Source organism: Calonectris borealis, chromosome 11, assembly GCF_964195595.1.
Source record: "Calonectris borealis chromosome 11, bCalBor7.hap1.2, whole genome shotgun sequence".
Classification (NCBI taxonomy): domain Eukaryota; kingdom Metazoa; phylum Chordata; class Aves; order Procellariiformes; family Procellariidae; genus Calonectris; species Calonectris borealis.
Window position 1 is genome coordinate 10939995 of NC_134322.1, and position 16744 is coordinate 10956738.

The following is a 16744-nucleotide window of genomic DNA, read 5'->3' on the forward strand; positions in this document are numbered from 1 at the left end:
CAAAACAAAGGCTCCACATCACACAGACCCTTCTGAAAATGCTGCTATATCTGCATTAAGTTTAGCACCCTTGCATAGCTGACAGTCATCAAAAAGTAAGTTCATAGAACTGTACTTTCTCCTAGACGTTGGAGTGAGGCCATTTTGAAAAGGTGACCCTTAAATTCAAGAGCACTTGACAGTCTACAGACTTCAGCTAATATCAAGAAAAGTTCTCCTCTTATGGGAAAGTAAGTTATATGCGTGCTTTCAAAACCTAAAGGAATTATTAATCTATCAGTGACAATGAAGTGAGTGCAGAGGGCATATCAGAACTGCAGTGCTATACAGTTCCTATGCGGGTCTTAGTTGCCTCTCCAGAGTTGCCATGGCTATATCCAAAGTCCTTTCTGGAATGTTGTGCTCACTAGCAAACTGTACTTCAAAAACAAACCCACTCTTTCACCACACACAAACTCTCTCTGTTTTACAGAGATTTTGCATAATAAGAATTACACTGGAATTGTTCAATAAGACTGTGTTGGACTGTACACAGCCACAAGACTTTATCATCAGTATTATCACCTATATAAAATCTTAACAACACACTGACTTAACAGTAAAGTACAACATTTGCACAGTATGATATAACTCATGCCCGAAGATTTCTTGCATAGCCTTACTACACAAACAAGTATAGAGGCACAATTATAAATCTGCTCCCACTATAACTGAAATTAATATATTTTACTACTTCATTGCAAGCCACATTATATTTGGTGTTTACTTAAACCCCAGCTCCTGGATTCAGGTGAGCATGCAGAACTATTTTAAGAAAAGCTTCAAGCCCAAAAATTGCAGATAAAGACCTAAATATGTGAACCCTACAGGTTCTAGACGCAAAAGCAAATAAAAAGGACTCAGATTTTAAAATATATGTTCTTTTGAAGTGAAACTCATTACTTTGGATGGCCAAATCAAGTTTTCCAAATGAACGGTAAAAGGGCTTTAATATCAGTACAATCAACCATGTACATTTTCTGCGATGCAAAGGCAGGAATGTGCACTGTGCAAAACTGCCACCTCAGCGCCATTTATGCCCCAATTTGGTAAGGAATATGAAGGATCCAAGCTGCACCAAGCAGATCTGAATGAGTAATTATCAATGGCTAAGCATTCAAGTATCTGCTAAAACCAAAGATCATCCTAGAGCTATTCCTTCACTTCTTCACTACTTTTTCAAGAGAAATTAGAAGCCACTGGCTGCTGTGAGAGATTATTCCTACACTTGAGGCTTCTCTAAAAGTGTTCGACTCTTGGATATTTAGCTTTGGAACCGGCAATTTGCAGCTCTACATACAACTGATCTGAGAATCTCTGCCCAATTTTTAGTGTAACCTCATCAGAAATTATCATCACAGTGAGCACTGATATTTATGAAGATGTAAATACAGAGTTCAAAATCTAGCTGGATATTGAGATTAAACCACCTTTGCCGCATTGGAATGAATGGGTTCAGACCATGCTTTAGTTGAATAACCAAAGCTTGATTTTCTGAGTTGTATCACTGCAAGCATCATTCATAATCACTATGACAAAAATACTTACTGAGAAAATGAAAACAAATAAATGAGATAGTAAAAGGATGCTTTCACTGATATCATCTTTACTCTTGGTCATCTCCCATAGTTGACCTAAGTTTTTTATGAGTACTTTCATACATAGTTGGTGTCTCAAATCACAAGACAGATTCATCACAATTTTTCTGGCAATTCAACTCATTTGGATTGTAAATTGGGGGTAACAGCAGTTCAGATCCTATGAGCACTGCCTGAGCAATCATTATTAGTCATAAATTCAAAGCAAGTTCAGAAACTTACATAACTTTTCGGGTAATGCTGTTGCTGAGTTACAACCTTGTCAATAACAATGAATGTTTTAAGTCAGAACACTTCTACAGAGTCTCAAAAGTGTTATTTGTCTATAGTAGAGGCATTTCAATCTTCAAACTACGAATAAAACCACAGGCCTATTGAGGCTGATGGCAAAACTCCAGATGGGTGCAGAATTGCAACCTGCCTACAAAAAAGGGAAACTGCTTCAGATCTAACTCCGGACTTGCAAATCTCATCCTGATATTTTTTATTAAAGTTACTGGAGATTTAAGAATCCTTACTATTGTATGGCATGCAGATCATGATCTATTTTCTCAACATCGGTGTGCAATACATTCAGTAACTGTAAAACAATATTCCAAAGGTTTTCCACAAAGATGGTCTCCAAGTCCACTATGTCATATAATGGACATCAGATTTTTGGCCTTGCAAAACTCAACCTTAAAGACATTTACTATGTTGGTAGTTTTTGGCAGATTGGTTATGGCAGAATCATTTTGAATAAGATAATGTTTTCAGCATGTATATCCTTTATATCCAAAATATCACAGATAGTTAGAAAAAAACATAATACAGACAGGGATTGCAGAAACATAAATCATGGGAGCAACCAACAGTCTATTCAATGAATATATAACCTACGAAACTTTCCCTTCCATAGGAACCCAGAGCTAATACTTCTTGAATATCCACACGTGGTGTCTTTGCTGTTATTCCCTCCTCAGACATTAGCAACCCCATGGTCTTTGGAGGTGAAACAGACTGAGGGTTTGTAGAGGGTTTAATTTGGACTGTAGGAACCTAAGAAAATATCAGCATATTCCTGATTTGAAAACAACATACCAGAGAATAAATCTAAAATTAATCCATATGTAAAATTCTTGATGATATATATTTGTCTATATGAATCTGCTAGCCATCCTTTCTTGCTGCCATTAATCCACTAGTAAGAATATACAGATATACAATCTTACATACATTTCATAACAAATATAACAGCATCTAGCTGAATGGTGTAATAAAATATCACAAGGTTAAGAAAGAGTTGGTTACCAAGCTGAGCATCCTGTCTCTTCAATTACCAATATGGAGCCACATGTACTCAAGAGATCACTTAAAAACAGCAAAATTGGACTTGGATACTTCTCTTTTGTTTATTAGCTTAACCATCTCCTAAAATCTATAGTATTAATAGCTCACCTGTTACTGTGTGAGAAAAATGAGGAGCCTTTTACACCATATTTAGCAATAAATACACATGAATAGTTACATTCAAGGCCAAGGACATAGTTAATGTTCACACATACATATAGTCTGTGGAATACAGTAACTTCTTTGGATAGACTGATCATTTAAATCTTTAGAAACAACAAATTATTCCATGTTGTTGCTACCATTTGATGGTGGGGGGTTATTTGTTTGTCTTTAAGAAAAAGATAGAGACATCATTTGCTTGGGTTACCATTGGCTTTAGACTAATGCAGTTCCATTCATTTCATTTATATTGGCACGTATCACAAAAAGTAGGCTCTATGTCTGCAAAAGAACACAGTCAAGGCTAGCCCGTAAGTGATCTCCTCCCAAGTCATTTATGCCACTGCTCTTGGTCACCGAGCAGATTTAATGAACAGGCAGCTCAGCAATGCTCAGTGGTAAACTATTCACTGGGTTATCCTATGAAATCTAACTTACCTAGTAGAATAGCGACTAATCTGCCCTTGACAAAATAATTTTGTCAAACTTGAGACACTGCATACCTGTAAGGGCAGAGTTCAGTTTGGAGCCTAGCTAAATACCGTGCTGTGCTTGTTACCATGCTATGAAGAATCAGAAAGCGTTCCTATAACCAAAGTTAGCTTTCATTTCTTCTCAGTAACAGCTACCTCTTTTTCACAACTTCTCATGTTAAAGTTTTCTTTGCATTACATTCATACCACATTTCCACCACATTCTTTTAAAATGGTCATTATTTTATTCTGTACCTGCCTCAGGCAGGATGAAATTAATCAATTCCACATAAGTGACATGACATAGACTTGTGACCTTGCCCAGCATCCAATTGTTTCTAATTGATTAGCTCCAGACATAAGCACTTTAATAGCCAAAAACAACACAAGTGGAAGCTATGGTACAATATTAGGGTAGCATGACTGTGTGTGGTCCATATAGTATGGCCCCAAGCAACCAATTAAAGAATTAATGGTTATTGGATACCAAAAATATTATGTTAAATAATATAAAATGTCTTTAATGTGCTTAAAATTGTGATAAAACACCTAAAACTTAGGAGCAGAAGGCCCTCCTACAAGATTGGGGTTAAGTGCTAATGACTCAAATATGCCAAATAGATTAGAATATTTTAAAGGACAATCAAGACCAAAAAATTTGACCTGGATTGAAACGTTCATAAAGCTACTCACAATAGCCTATTGATTACTACAATGTGTTTGGGTTGTTTTTATTATAAAGAGACAAGTGAAGCTATGCCAAACCATTCGTGGCGAAGAAGAAACTATGCCACTACTGGTTCCAGTTCTACAATAAGAAAAATATGAAAGAAAAAAATACGAGTAGAATATTGTAAAAGAAAAAAAAATCATCTCTTAATAACCAAAAGGCTCGAACACGAAGTTGACATTTCCCTTCTCTGAACTTCTATTCTGATCTTGAACAAAAATATTAAGTGAACTTTACATACTACTTTCTGAGTGTTTTATATGGCTAGTTATTACAGCATCACTCAACTGCTTGCACACAAAAATACAAGCTGAACAGGCACAGCAAATCAGTAACATTTTTTTTCTTGTGTAAGAAATATGCAAGCAAAAAGCAGAAGATCCCACTGTTGCTCTATCTGCTTGGACATACACTGAATGCACTGTGTTTTACTGCACAATTAACACAAATCTAATAATTTTTACTTTAATGGCAAGTCCTTTACTCAAGTAACCAGTGTACTTTCGTGACTAGCTGCAACCATAATACAGATACAGGAGGTGTTCATCAACAGGTAGCTGCCAAATGACTTGCAGCACACAGCACACTCAGCAGTGCTACTGAGGATGGGTTGGAGCCCCATTCCCACCACCTTAAACTTCAAAGTCCACCCTAGATGGATCATAGCTTACTCAGCTGTCTAGTACAGTGTCCTCAGTTCCTCATACTCCTTTTGAATTTACTTTTGCCTGCTGTATTATGCTGCAATTCAAAATTCTTCAGGATGGATGTTTATATAATGCCCAGCACACCAGGCTCCAGTTTGAAACCACCATTTCTCAGCATTGCAATAGTACAAACAATACACAACAGTATTACAGTAAACAGCATCACTGATTTTATTTAAAAACAAGATTTTACTTTTTTGTCAAAAACTACTACAATGCTCCAAAAAATGATGCTATTTATTTCAAAAAATATTCTTCAGTTTATTTAGCTGTCCTTTTCTAAGGATTTCTGGATTTGGGTGTATTTAAGGCTGAAGAAGCCTTGAAAGGTTCTGTGCTGCGGGAACTATCAGTATAGAGAATGACATACTATAACAACATCTCTGCTGCATGCCAGCACACCATATTTCTTGAAGTACTCACTTCTTGGAACTGATTAGGCTCATGTGTCAGGCAATAGATCAGTTGGCAGCTATGGTTTTCCTCCATGGTTCCTGTATTCATTGAACACTTGAAGCAAAGACCTTTTTGGACCACCTTCCTCCCCAACACTGACTTCCAAGTGCTTTAGATGTTTCTACCCAAGTATTTATATAACCCTTGTCACTTACAGTATCTTAACATTTATCAGGTGCTAAACCTCCTGGGGGCAAAGAGCAGCTGTGCTGCCTAGAAAGACCCATAGCATTACACATCTGGCAAGATCTCCCTTTGGTCCCCATATAGTAGAGTCAGGTACAATATTACTAGGAAGAGAGAATATTAATTTCCCACATGGATATCTTTGAAATTCAGTTCAGTGAAAGGAAAACCTTCTCATTGGGAGCCTTTTATTTACAATGCAGCTCCTTCAGCAGTTTTCTGTTTAAAAAACAGTAATTTAAAGTGTGCAGCAAGATCATCTGATAAAGGACCAGGCATAACAATAGCAACAAGTTCATTACCTACCTGTAGATGAGCATAGATAGCAATAGCAAGCCAAGTGATCTCCCAGGAGAGCCCTGTGGCTTTAGGGCTGGCCATCCTTGTGCCTTGGGGCTCTGCTGAGAGAAATTGTTTCATGTTACAAACAAAAATCAAGTGGGCTCCGCCAGAATTTCAATGACTAAAGCAAACTGGGCAAAGGCATGGAACCAGGCTTTGGAAGAAATGCAATGCGAACACCGGAGTTTTGTGCTGGCCAGAGGAGCAGAAGCCCAGTGCATGCCATGAGCACAGCCTGCAGGGTGAGGTAGTTCCAATTAGGGAACAGAAAGGGGGGGAAATCAAAGGTTTGGGGAAGATGGCAATAGTGGGCAAGTTTGATTATTTCCTGAATGTAGGAGGGTTTATCAAATTGGGAAACTCTCCCATCTTCATCTCCAGAAGGTAAAATCCAAGGAGCATAGGATTTCTGATGTACTGTTGCAGCACTTTCACCCACTCAAAGCTGAGAGCTCAGCCCTAGGACTTCAGCAGTCATTTGCACTGCCTTTGAAAGCTCTGATCATAACAGCTCAGAGACTAAGCGATCAGGGCAGAGAAAAAAAAAAACACATCAATTTAGCAATCACCACCATTACAGGGCCAACACAAAACCATCAGTCACTTTTACTAAAAACTTCAATTTAAAATTGCCAACAAGAAAAAAAAAATCACATAATAATAATGCTAATTCTGCTAATTCCTAGTGTCAATGCATCTTTTTGCCTCAGCTTATTCATTACCACAGTGATCTCAAGATAGTACAAGTTCCACGCACCCCTAATACACATGCAAACAAACAGCCCTCCTTCCCCTCCTCCCAGCCACCACCCCACTGTTTTGCAAAGCCCCACAGTGAATGCAAATCTCTCTTTCAAAAAAGTACTCCTTTCTAAAAGGTCAGATATCCCAAGGGAAAACTATTTATCCAAACAGTTCTTGCACCTGTCAACTAAACATAATTAAGATTCCTTACAGAAATAAATGTTTTATTCTCTCCCTCCAAAAAAGTTACAAAGTTCCCCCCCCTCCCAAAACCTTTAGCACTCCTGGATGCTTTGTCATTCAAAAGTTTCAACCAACTATGGCAATAAAAGAAGGAAGATTTTTTCTTCTTCTCCCCTCGCCAGGCAATCCTGAGAGCCACAACTAGCAAAACACACCAGACTCCGGTACTTCACAGGTGTCGGTGCCCGGCTCCCCAAGGACTCTACAAGCAACCCGCGCCGCTTTGCCCCCTCGGACGACCCTCGCTCAGCACCGCGGCCGCCCCCGCTTACGCTGAACCCGACCGGCCCGTCTGGGGGAGCCGCCCGCGGAGCCCGGCCCGCCGCCCGCCTCCCTCGCGGGAACCCGCTCGGGGAAGCTGGTCGGGGAGGCTGCCGCTGCCCGAGGGCCGGCCCGGGCTGCCGCAGGGCTCCCCTCCCCCGGCGCAGCGCGCCGCTCACCCACCCGGCGCGGCGCCGCGTCCCTCGGCTCGGCGGGGAGCGCGCAGCGGGGCTGGGGCCGGGAGGGAGGCGGGGAGCGGGTCCGGCTCTGCCGGCGCCTCCTTCCCGCTCGCAGGGCAGGGGAGAGCCTTGCCTGTCACGGCACCGGGGATACAGCATCCTGCATCACGAGCGGCGGCCCCTCCCTCACGCCAGGCTCCAGCCCACCGCCGCACGTTAGCCAAGGTCCTACAGGCTGCTGGCAGCGGGCCGCCCCCGGCCGCCCGCCGCAGCCCGGCCCCGGCGAGAGGCGCCCGGGCGCCTCCACCTGCGGCGCGGGGCTGCGGCCCGGCCCGGCGCCCGCTCCGCCGCCGCGGCTCGGCACCCCCCGCGCAGCCTCTGCCTCCCCGGCCAGCGCAAGCGGGCGGCCGGCCAAGGCGGCCCGCCCGCCCGCCTCCGGCGGCGGAGGCACTGGCGGCGCTCCGGTGTCGGCGACCGAGACCCCGGCAGCCCCGGACCAAGTGGTTCGTCTTCCCCCGAGGGGCAAAAGCTACCGTGAAGTCAGCCCCCAAATCTGATGCAAAGCAGCTTCCAAAACCACAACCATCCTGTGTCTCATCTCCAAGTAACTCTCACAATACAGCTGCAAATCTGCTCACACACCGAGGAGGTCTTTAATCATGCTGCCCTCTACGATATTTTTAGGTTTCCTACTGTAAATCTGACGAGTACGTTCTCATACGACGGCTTCGCTCTCGTTCTCCCTCTGAGCTTTGGGCTGCTAAACAGGAACACTAAAATCCTCTACCTTTGCGCTACGGCTTCCACTGATGTCCCAAGCTTTCGTCGAGTCCGCTAAGAGCAGCACGTAGAAGAAGGGCTATTATCCCTGCCACTGAAGTTAAAAATATGCTCCAGTGAACTAAACATAACCGATGAAGAGTTTGTTCAAATATGTTGCACTGGAAACTTTTCCAATCTGTTTAGGTTTCTCACCAGGACGGGAAAGCGCCTCCTCCATCGTTAGGAACAGAGTGCCCTCTGCTGAAACTAGCCTGACAGAGGAGACCAGCCAAAAGCAAGGCACAGGCCGGAGAGCAGCCACCCCGGGGGAGAGCTGCACACCCGGCTCGCTGCAGCACGACGGCTCTCCGGGACATCGCCGACTTCGCACAAACACCTGCGCTGCCTGGTCTGCCTCCTCCGTGCCGTTGTAGCTCGGAGACTGCTCTGTCTGCAGGTTCACACCGACAGCTGAGGCAACCTGTTCTTTCCAGTCTGCACATTACCACGATAATAGGCTGTGCAACAGATAAAAGTACTGCTAAGGACCCAATCTTTTCTTTTTCTAATACTTGTCAGCTGAAAGTACATCAACTTTCTGGGAAGCTTTGCTTTCCATCCATTCCAATTGCTACAGTTACTAAAACAACCACATAGTCCTTTAATTATGACTTCAGTTATACCCCTCAATTTGTTACCTTCAAAAAAGATATACAGGTGCAGTCAGCATATACTTCAGACTTGATCACAAATGGTTTTAAAGCCAGAATTTAGCCATTAGATCAACCGATGCAGAAAATCAATTTTCCTGTCCCAACACTATGGCTGGTAGTACTATAAGAACAAAACCAAAAGATGTTCACAACTACAGGATGAAGCTGGCCCTCAAGACCTGCCATCTAGTTAGGAATATACACAGTTTGCACCATCCCTATTTAGAATATCACTTTTCTTAAAATTATTTACCCCTCAATAGTGAAGCAGTCCCGACTCCCTGAAGCAAAAGCTGCAGAGTAGGCTATTAATTTGTTTGCCACATGGGCTCATTTAGACAAAATAGCTCCGGCTATGATCCTAGCACTGGTATTAGCCATAGATTACATTGAAAGGTTTGGCCTTGACATTCTAATAATATTTTCCAAATCTGAATGCTGGTCAGCATTCGAAAAAAAAGTTTTTTCCCTTTTTCAGCACTATTCATCTCTGTGTTCTCTACTTTCTCCTCCCAGCTTACTCTGATACCTTCCTTCAATGCTGCTCCTGGTCAGTTGCTTCAGATCACTTGGCTGTGTGCATCCCTAACCATAAAGAATAATCAAACATCATGTATGTGAGTCAGAAAAATTTGCTCATCCTCTGCAATAAATTTGAGAGTAGAAAAGAAGTGGTATAATAGGAAGTAGCCTAGGTTAGACAGCTCACATCAGATTCACCGACTTAAGTGAGGCTGTGGCTGTGTCACACACTTAATTCCTTGCGTGATCTGGATCTTAGCTTATAGTCCCTATGTCTGCCTTTATACAGCATGTAAAAAAATGGAGGTAAGCACCTGCAAGCACTAAACTCCAGGCAGATTTCAGAACCAGCATTATAATAAATAATGCAAGTACCTTGCATTATTGCAATTGGCAATATGTCTTGCTCAAGCTACTGAAATGACATTGGTGTTAATCCCATTCTCCCCCACCACCCATGGTCTCGTTTTGCTTTTATTAAATTGAAATCATCCTTTTTGTGAAGAAGATTAGCACCCACGAAATAACAGTATTTGAAGCACAAAAGTAGCCCAGGCCTACTGCTGGCATCTATACAGGGTTTCGGACAGCTTTTAACAGGGCATTTTCTTATGTGATTCTCATTCTCGCTGAATGCTGATTTGTTGCTTTCTTTATCCAATTTTATTTCTTCACCTCAGACTCACTCCACACCACTGCCACTTTACTCTTTTCTCTCTAGACTTCCAGTGAACCTGGAAGCTTTGGGATTTTCACTCCTGTTGGAGATCTCCATAACCCCTTCTGCTGAGCCAAGCAAAAGCCAAAAAACTCAGGTGTCCAGGCAAGATCTGTTTGACAACAACCACTTCAAAATTCACAGCACCTGCAGATCCATGCTGGAACTTCCTTAAATATGCACCCTAAAGTTAAAGGCCACAAATTTAGAGGTCCTGGAAGCCTAATTTTCATCTCTGGAGAAATTTGTCAGAAATTCTGCAAAAATTAATTGACCATTCAAATTTAAAAGAAATCACCATTTTCTAAGGAAACAGTTAACTTCCCTTCTGCTCATTCTGTCTTGCCTGTATGGATTATAAGCTCTTCAAGGCAAGAACTATTGTTCTTTGATTATTACACTATGTTTGCACAATCCCTGGTCCAGTGTCAAGTCCTTCAGCTATTACCTTATTAGCACTTTTACCACACAGCCTTCTAATTCCCCCTCCTCATGCCACATTAGTTTGGCAGAGTGGTGTAAGATTTTGAATGGGAAAGAATAGTGATGCTCTTAACACTCAGAGTTCACATGCATAATTCCTGTATTTGTCTCTTGTAATTAGCAATGCTTTTTTTATTACATATATGCTTTTCTTTTGCTGCTTTCTAAAATATGCATCATTTAAATGACATTAAATACGACAGCTGTAAAGCCCTTACTGTTCATAAAATTGTGAAATATGGATATTTGCAATTATTATTTCATTGAACACATAATCATGATCTCGTCCATCTGTACCGCTGGCATGGTGAGGAAGCTGGTTGGAAATATGATGGTCTTATCCTTTGTTTTATACTGACTTAAGATCATGTGTCTTCACTACCAAACACAACCATGAAATATTTTGTCATTCGTTGATTCACATTCAATTGTAACAACAGAAAATTTCAACTTACACTCAACAATGCAGGCAGAAAAGGCCAAGAAAAAAGATCCCGCAAGATATAGCTAAGGGCAAAATTGAAAAAAATTAAATTTCTGGTCTGGTAAACAAAAACCTCTGTTCAATCACATGATAACCACCAGATTTCACTCTCTCAGTGAACATTAATAGAAAATCTTTACATCTAAAAGAGAAAACCCACATTTCTCTATTTATCTTTGTCCTGAAATGCAGGTACACATAATTCTTCAGCAGACTCCACTTATATATTCTCTCAAAACAAGTTCAGCTAAGCAAATCTGATTATCATGAAGGCCATTCTTTCATCATAACAAAAGTCTATACTACTCAGGAAAAAATATGTTTGGCTAAACTACAAATTTAAAATCCATTGAAACAGTACAGAACAACATTTGGCTCATAAATCAGGATTATGTCTAATGAATACCAAAACTGGAAGTATCCTGCCGAGGCCCCATGCAGAAACAGAATTTTAGTTTGAGGCCTCAAAGTTATCAATAACAGAGCTGCACCTGATTGACTAATAAAAGGAAAATGTTAAATTTCCTGTAACTAGAGTCATGAGAACCCTGACACGATATAATCGGTTCTTTGGCCCTGCATTGTATTTGTACAGGGTGCTTGTTTACCCTGAAATAACAAGCTCTCTGGGGTAGAGAGCAATCACACATTGTCACACTTCACAAATACGTTATACCCTATAAAAGTAAAGCCTCTATTAGTATAAAGGTACAAAGTTCAGCTACAGCACTGTGTCTTTGATTTCTTGGTGTTATGGAACCCATCACGTTCCATGTTGATCCTTGCCCTGGGCTTTGGAAACAGCTCTATCAATACAGTAAGTAGAAAAAACTTCTTGTGGCTTAAAGAAAGAAAAACTACTTATGTATAGACCTAAACATTATAGAAGAAAACTACTGTCTTCCTCTCAGTTAGTGTTTAAATGAATCTGGCATTAACCAATAGGGTATACACAAATGGTCACTATTTCAAGTATTTGAATAAATATTTGTCCTTTCTTGTCTCTCAAATTCCTTTTTAACCTCAAGCAAAACAACTTGTGGCTCATTTGCGTATTTATGATCCTGTACAGTAGTTGCAGATGCATTAAATTTCATGACTCTCCAGAACAAACACATCTTGATTCAGATGGCACATACTTTTTGTTGTAGTTCAGTGTTCATAGCCCTAACTAAAATGTTAGAATGGACATTTTGAGATTAATTTGTAACACACTTACATGATCATTATGTGGTTTTGCAGCATATCTTTTCAAAAGGTGCTTATTGTGGGCATAATTAGAAAATATGAACATGTACAGATGAAGATTGCATACAGATAAGGCAAAATAAAAAAATTCATTGCAGAAGTAAAATAGCTTCAGTTTATTTACACATAGCTATGTGTTCTTTAACAGATTTTTTTTCCTAGTTTGCAAAAAAATGCAACCCCACTGAGGACTGTGGCTATGCCAGATTTGAATTCCTGAACTTGTCTGCCATTTTCTTCTCATGCAACAGTGACAATGATCTTTTTTCCTCAGGCTGTGATGGCCCTTACTTCTGTGATCATTAAAAATAAAATGTTACTGAGTGCTATGTGAAAGAGGCAGCATTTGCTGAATAAACAGGGGCTCTGAAGAAATCAGTTATGTTGCAAGTCATGAGCAACAGACAAAGGTCAGCAGGACAATTACTGTCCTCCCTGTAATGGTTCACTGGGGAAAAGCAAGAAGAGTAAAGTAGGTGACCCACATCTTACAAGATGACTTGTGCGTGTCACTACATGAGTGTCTAAAGATACACACCAATATGGAAACAGAAGAAGAGAACATAAGCAAGGAGTAAACATAAGCAAGTGAAAAGGAATGAAAAAAAGGACAAGGTTGGAAGAAATACATGATACATCATTGGGAGGAATACTAGTGACAAAGACAATGTAGTTATGAAAGCAGAAGATTAATTATTAATGTAGGAAAACACAGCAAAATCAGAGGAAAGAATAAGCATGGGTAACAGCTGAAACAGATAAAAAAATTAAATTCCTAAAATAAAAGTGAAGTCACTAGAAAATAGCTTCAGAAAAGTGGTATTGTGCATCAAATGTTTGGCAGTAAGAGGAACAAAATTTCCACTTTCTCACATACAGTCTGTGTGTTAATACAAATACAGGAAAAAACTACACCAAACCCATAACATAAAATCGTCACACACTCCTGTAAGCTTGTGCGGGTGGGAACAAAGCAGCAATAAAACATGAAGCCCAAAACCAAGAATGAGACGGTGTACTAAAAGAGGATAGAGCACCCAGCTCTAGCTGTACTTTACAGTTGAAAGTAAATGTGAGGACAGAAAGCAAGTTTGAAATTCATTTTTGATTCTTCTGTTCTCTTCTACTTGCCAACTTCTTTTGCTATGTTGGGAAATGCTCTTGTTTCTTCAGTTACACATTCACAGTCTTCATTAAGAGACTATATTGTGAATCATTACCAAGGAAAAGTACCCATTCTCTTCACCACAGCCTGGCTGCAGTCCAAGTGCTCCATATTGAGTGAGGTATTGAGTCAAGTGCAATAATAGTGGGATAAACCATTTGCTCTCTATGAAATGGATTCAACTCATCTCAACTCAGCAATGTTGCCTGGATATAAATGAAGACATTTTTGTTATTATATTCTACTAGAAGAGGTGGAAGTGACTTCATTTTCACAAGGGACTCAGATTTGCCTTAGCTCTGGTGGATCCCAGGTGGTTCCTGGCTCCTGTGGGAGCCAGCAGATGTACTCATTATTCTTATTAACATTCAATGATGACATAATTGAATACAATCTATTTGACAATGAATGAGCATAAAGAAGGGTTAGCAAGATTTGGTGGATGAAGGGAAAGAAAGTTTGTAAGGCTCCAAATTCACAGTTTGGAGCTATATAGTCACTGAAAAAACCAGCTTATTTTTCACTTTCCTTTGTAATTTCTTCTTTGCTGGCTCTGTTGCCGTATGCTATGAGAACCCCTCATAATCTGTGACATTTATTTAAAGTCTGATATTGGTATTAGTAAAGTCTATAGAACAAAATTCTATTTTTGCAGACTCATGCAGTACCTAAGACCTCTTCTCCTCCTCATTCTGTATAGACATTCCTTACAGAAACTAAGGTGCATTCTACATAAAACTGGAAGAAAGCATACATCTTCAGACAGTGAGTCAAATTCTAGTCACAGCAGTACCAATATAAACAGCACATAGGAAGTTTCTCTGCATTCATACATGAGAGTAGAATTTGGTCACTGGCAACCGGAAACTAGGACAGCCTAAGACAGAATCTTATCAGGTGTCATCTACAAAATGTTGCTATAAGTATATTTTCTGTATTTCATGTTTTACCAAACAAAATCTATTGTTTACTTTTGTATCTGGTAATACCACAAATAATTCCATTTCTTTACTGATTACTAACTTATAGAAGGCTGTTGTTCCAGCAAAAACCACTGTAAGCTGACTGACTTGTCCTGCTTAATTTAACTAGGCAAGTAGAGGGGTATATGCTGAAGTACTCCACAGGAGGATCACTTGTGCAGCTACATGTTCTGGAAAGGACTTCTCCATCTATATGTACTACCACCAACGACACAGAAACAGAAACTGCCCTTTAACCCACTACCCTGGTGGGTAAACTCTAATTTTCTCATGGAGCCTTCGTATCTACTCTAGTACTGTGGCAACCGTTATCAGGCTAGTAAAGCTCAATCTGTCTTCATTAGCTCTGGACATGTGTGAGTCACTAACACCTGTCTGTAAATAGGCTGCTTAGCAAAGTGTTTACTGATATATTCTAATGCATCAGAGTAATACCATTTGAAACAACATTACTATTAAACATACAGATTTCTTAAAATGTTATAAAGGTTGTCCAGTGATACCTTGTTTTGTTTCCAAGGGATATTTAGGAAGAGACCCTCATGAATTAGAGAGCAGAGTGACTATCAGAGAAAAAGAAAAACACCAAAATGCTACAAAAGTTTCTGTTGTCTATGCTGACTTTGCATGTATGCCTACATTTGCCAGCATAATATTTTCACACTAGTCAAGCCTGTTCACTTACTACACATAGCCTCAAATGTATTTAATATTTGAAAAGTAGATATTCAAACATTTCATATTAAGTCACAAAAAAGTCTAAAAAGAGATACTACTATCAACAAAATTGGCCTTACCTAAGTATTTAGCAGTCATTGCTCTAACAATCTGTCATCGCAAGGAGTGGCAAGGTCCAGCTGCTTCCTAATGGACAGAGAGCCAAGTCAGGTAGTCAGGCTGGCAGAGCAAAAGCCACACCAGCCACAGCCCTATCCCACTGCTCCTAGGCAAGAAACACAGCGGGCTAGAGGTGACAACGAGGGTGTGCAGAGAGCCCAGGCAAACTTGCAGTAACTAGCAGGTACAAGGTCAAGCCAGAATATTAGTCCATGAGCCAACAAAGCTCATAGCTAGGCACAGCCATAACAGAGCTCAAAGAGGGACTGAAGGCCAGACCAGAGCTTAAATGGAGTTTCTGCATCCATGGGCAGAGTCGTGGGTGGAAGCCCCAGCTGAGGCTGGTCAAGGACGTTAAGGCATATTAGTGTACTCAGAGCCCGGACAACATTTTTGAACCTATACTAACAGGGTGCTCACACATAGCTAGAATCAGTTAGCAGGTACCTAAGGAAAAGGATAGCAAAAAGTTCAGTTTGCCTTTTTCCTGGTTTTCATTGTACCGCTGCATCACTGTATTTTTTTCACTTAATTTCACCTGCTCAAGATCAAGGCCTGGTTAAGATACTTGAAAAAAGTCCACAAATATTTTTAAAGATTTTTTTTTTTAATTCCAACTTTGTGGAATCTCTTAACACTGTCAAATCTCCCATATCTATATTATCCTGCAAAAGTACTATTTGTAGAAAAGCTTTTACTGTGCTTTAGTCTGGGATATACACCTATTCCCACAATTTTTCCTGATACCCTCTGTATCTTTTAATCCTGAAATGTTCCTGATATCTTTATACTTGAAAATGGTAGGAAAAGATGGTACACGCTTATCTCTGCAGGAATTCCTCAGCTACACTTATGGTCTAAGCAGTACAGACTACAGTCTTAATCAAAGAAAAAGTCAGAAAAAATGTCAGAAGGAAAAGAATCAGTAACAGATTTCCATTCTTCTCTTCTTAAGTTGCCACCTTCTGTTCTCACATAGGGAGAGAAGGTGAAGAATATAAAAGACAAAACTAGCTCAGACTATTTTTGAACTATTTCTTTCAGCTGTTTTTGTTTGCACTGTTACAAAGCCTTGGCAGGCAAGGAAAATATTCTTAGAATAGCAGATTTCTTGCTTTGTTCTGCATCTGTTCCAAAACCATACAATTGTATTTGAACAGCTGGCCAGTAACATGCAACCATCAAACATGGCAATGACATATGATCACAGTGTTCTTTGTAGAGGACTGAGGTTTCAAAGCTGAAGTAAACCCTCAGATGTACGCATCTTGGTCTTAGAGGTACATATTCAGATTTAAATCATACTTCTTTTTCTTGAATTGAGCTTTCTATTGGCAATGAAGAACAAACAAGTACTCATTATATCAAAATAAAAAACTG

The 16744-nt window shown here is 40.3% G+C and overlaps 1 protein-coding gene across 1 annotated transcript in view; it reads right to left on the reverse strand.

Moving 5' to 3' along the window:
- ADAMTSL3 (ADAMTS like 3) overlaps window positions 1-6076 on the reverse strand; it is a 187909-nt gene extending 181833 nt beyond the window's left edge. Inside the window, exon 1 of the mRNA XM_075159955.1 lies at window positions 5987-6076. Coding sequence (XP_075016056.1) covers window positions 5987-6061 — 75 coding nt within the window. The 5' untranslated portion in view covers window positions 6062-6076. The remainder of the gene's footprint in view (window positions 1-5986) is intronic.
- Between the last annotated feature and the right edge of the window lie 10668 nt (window positions 6077-16744).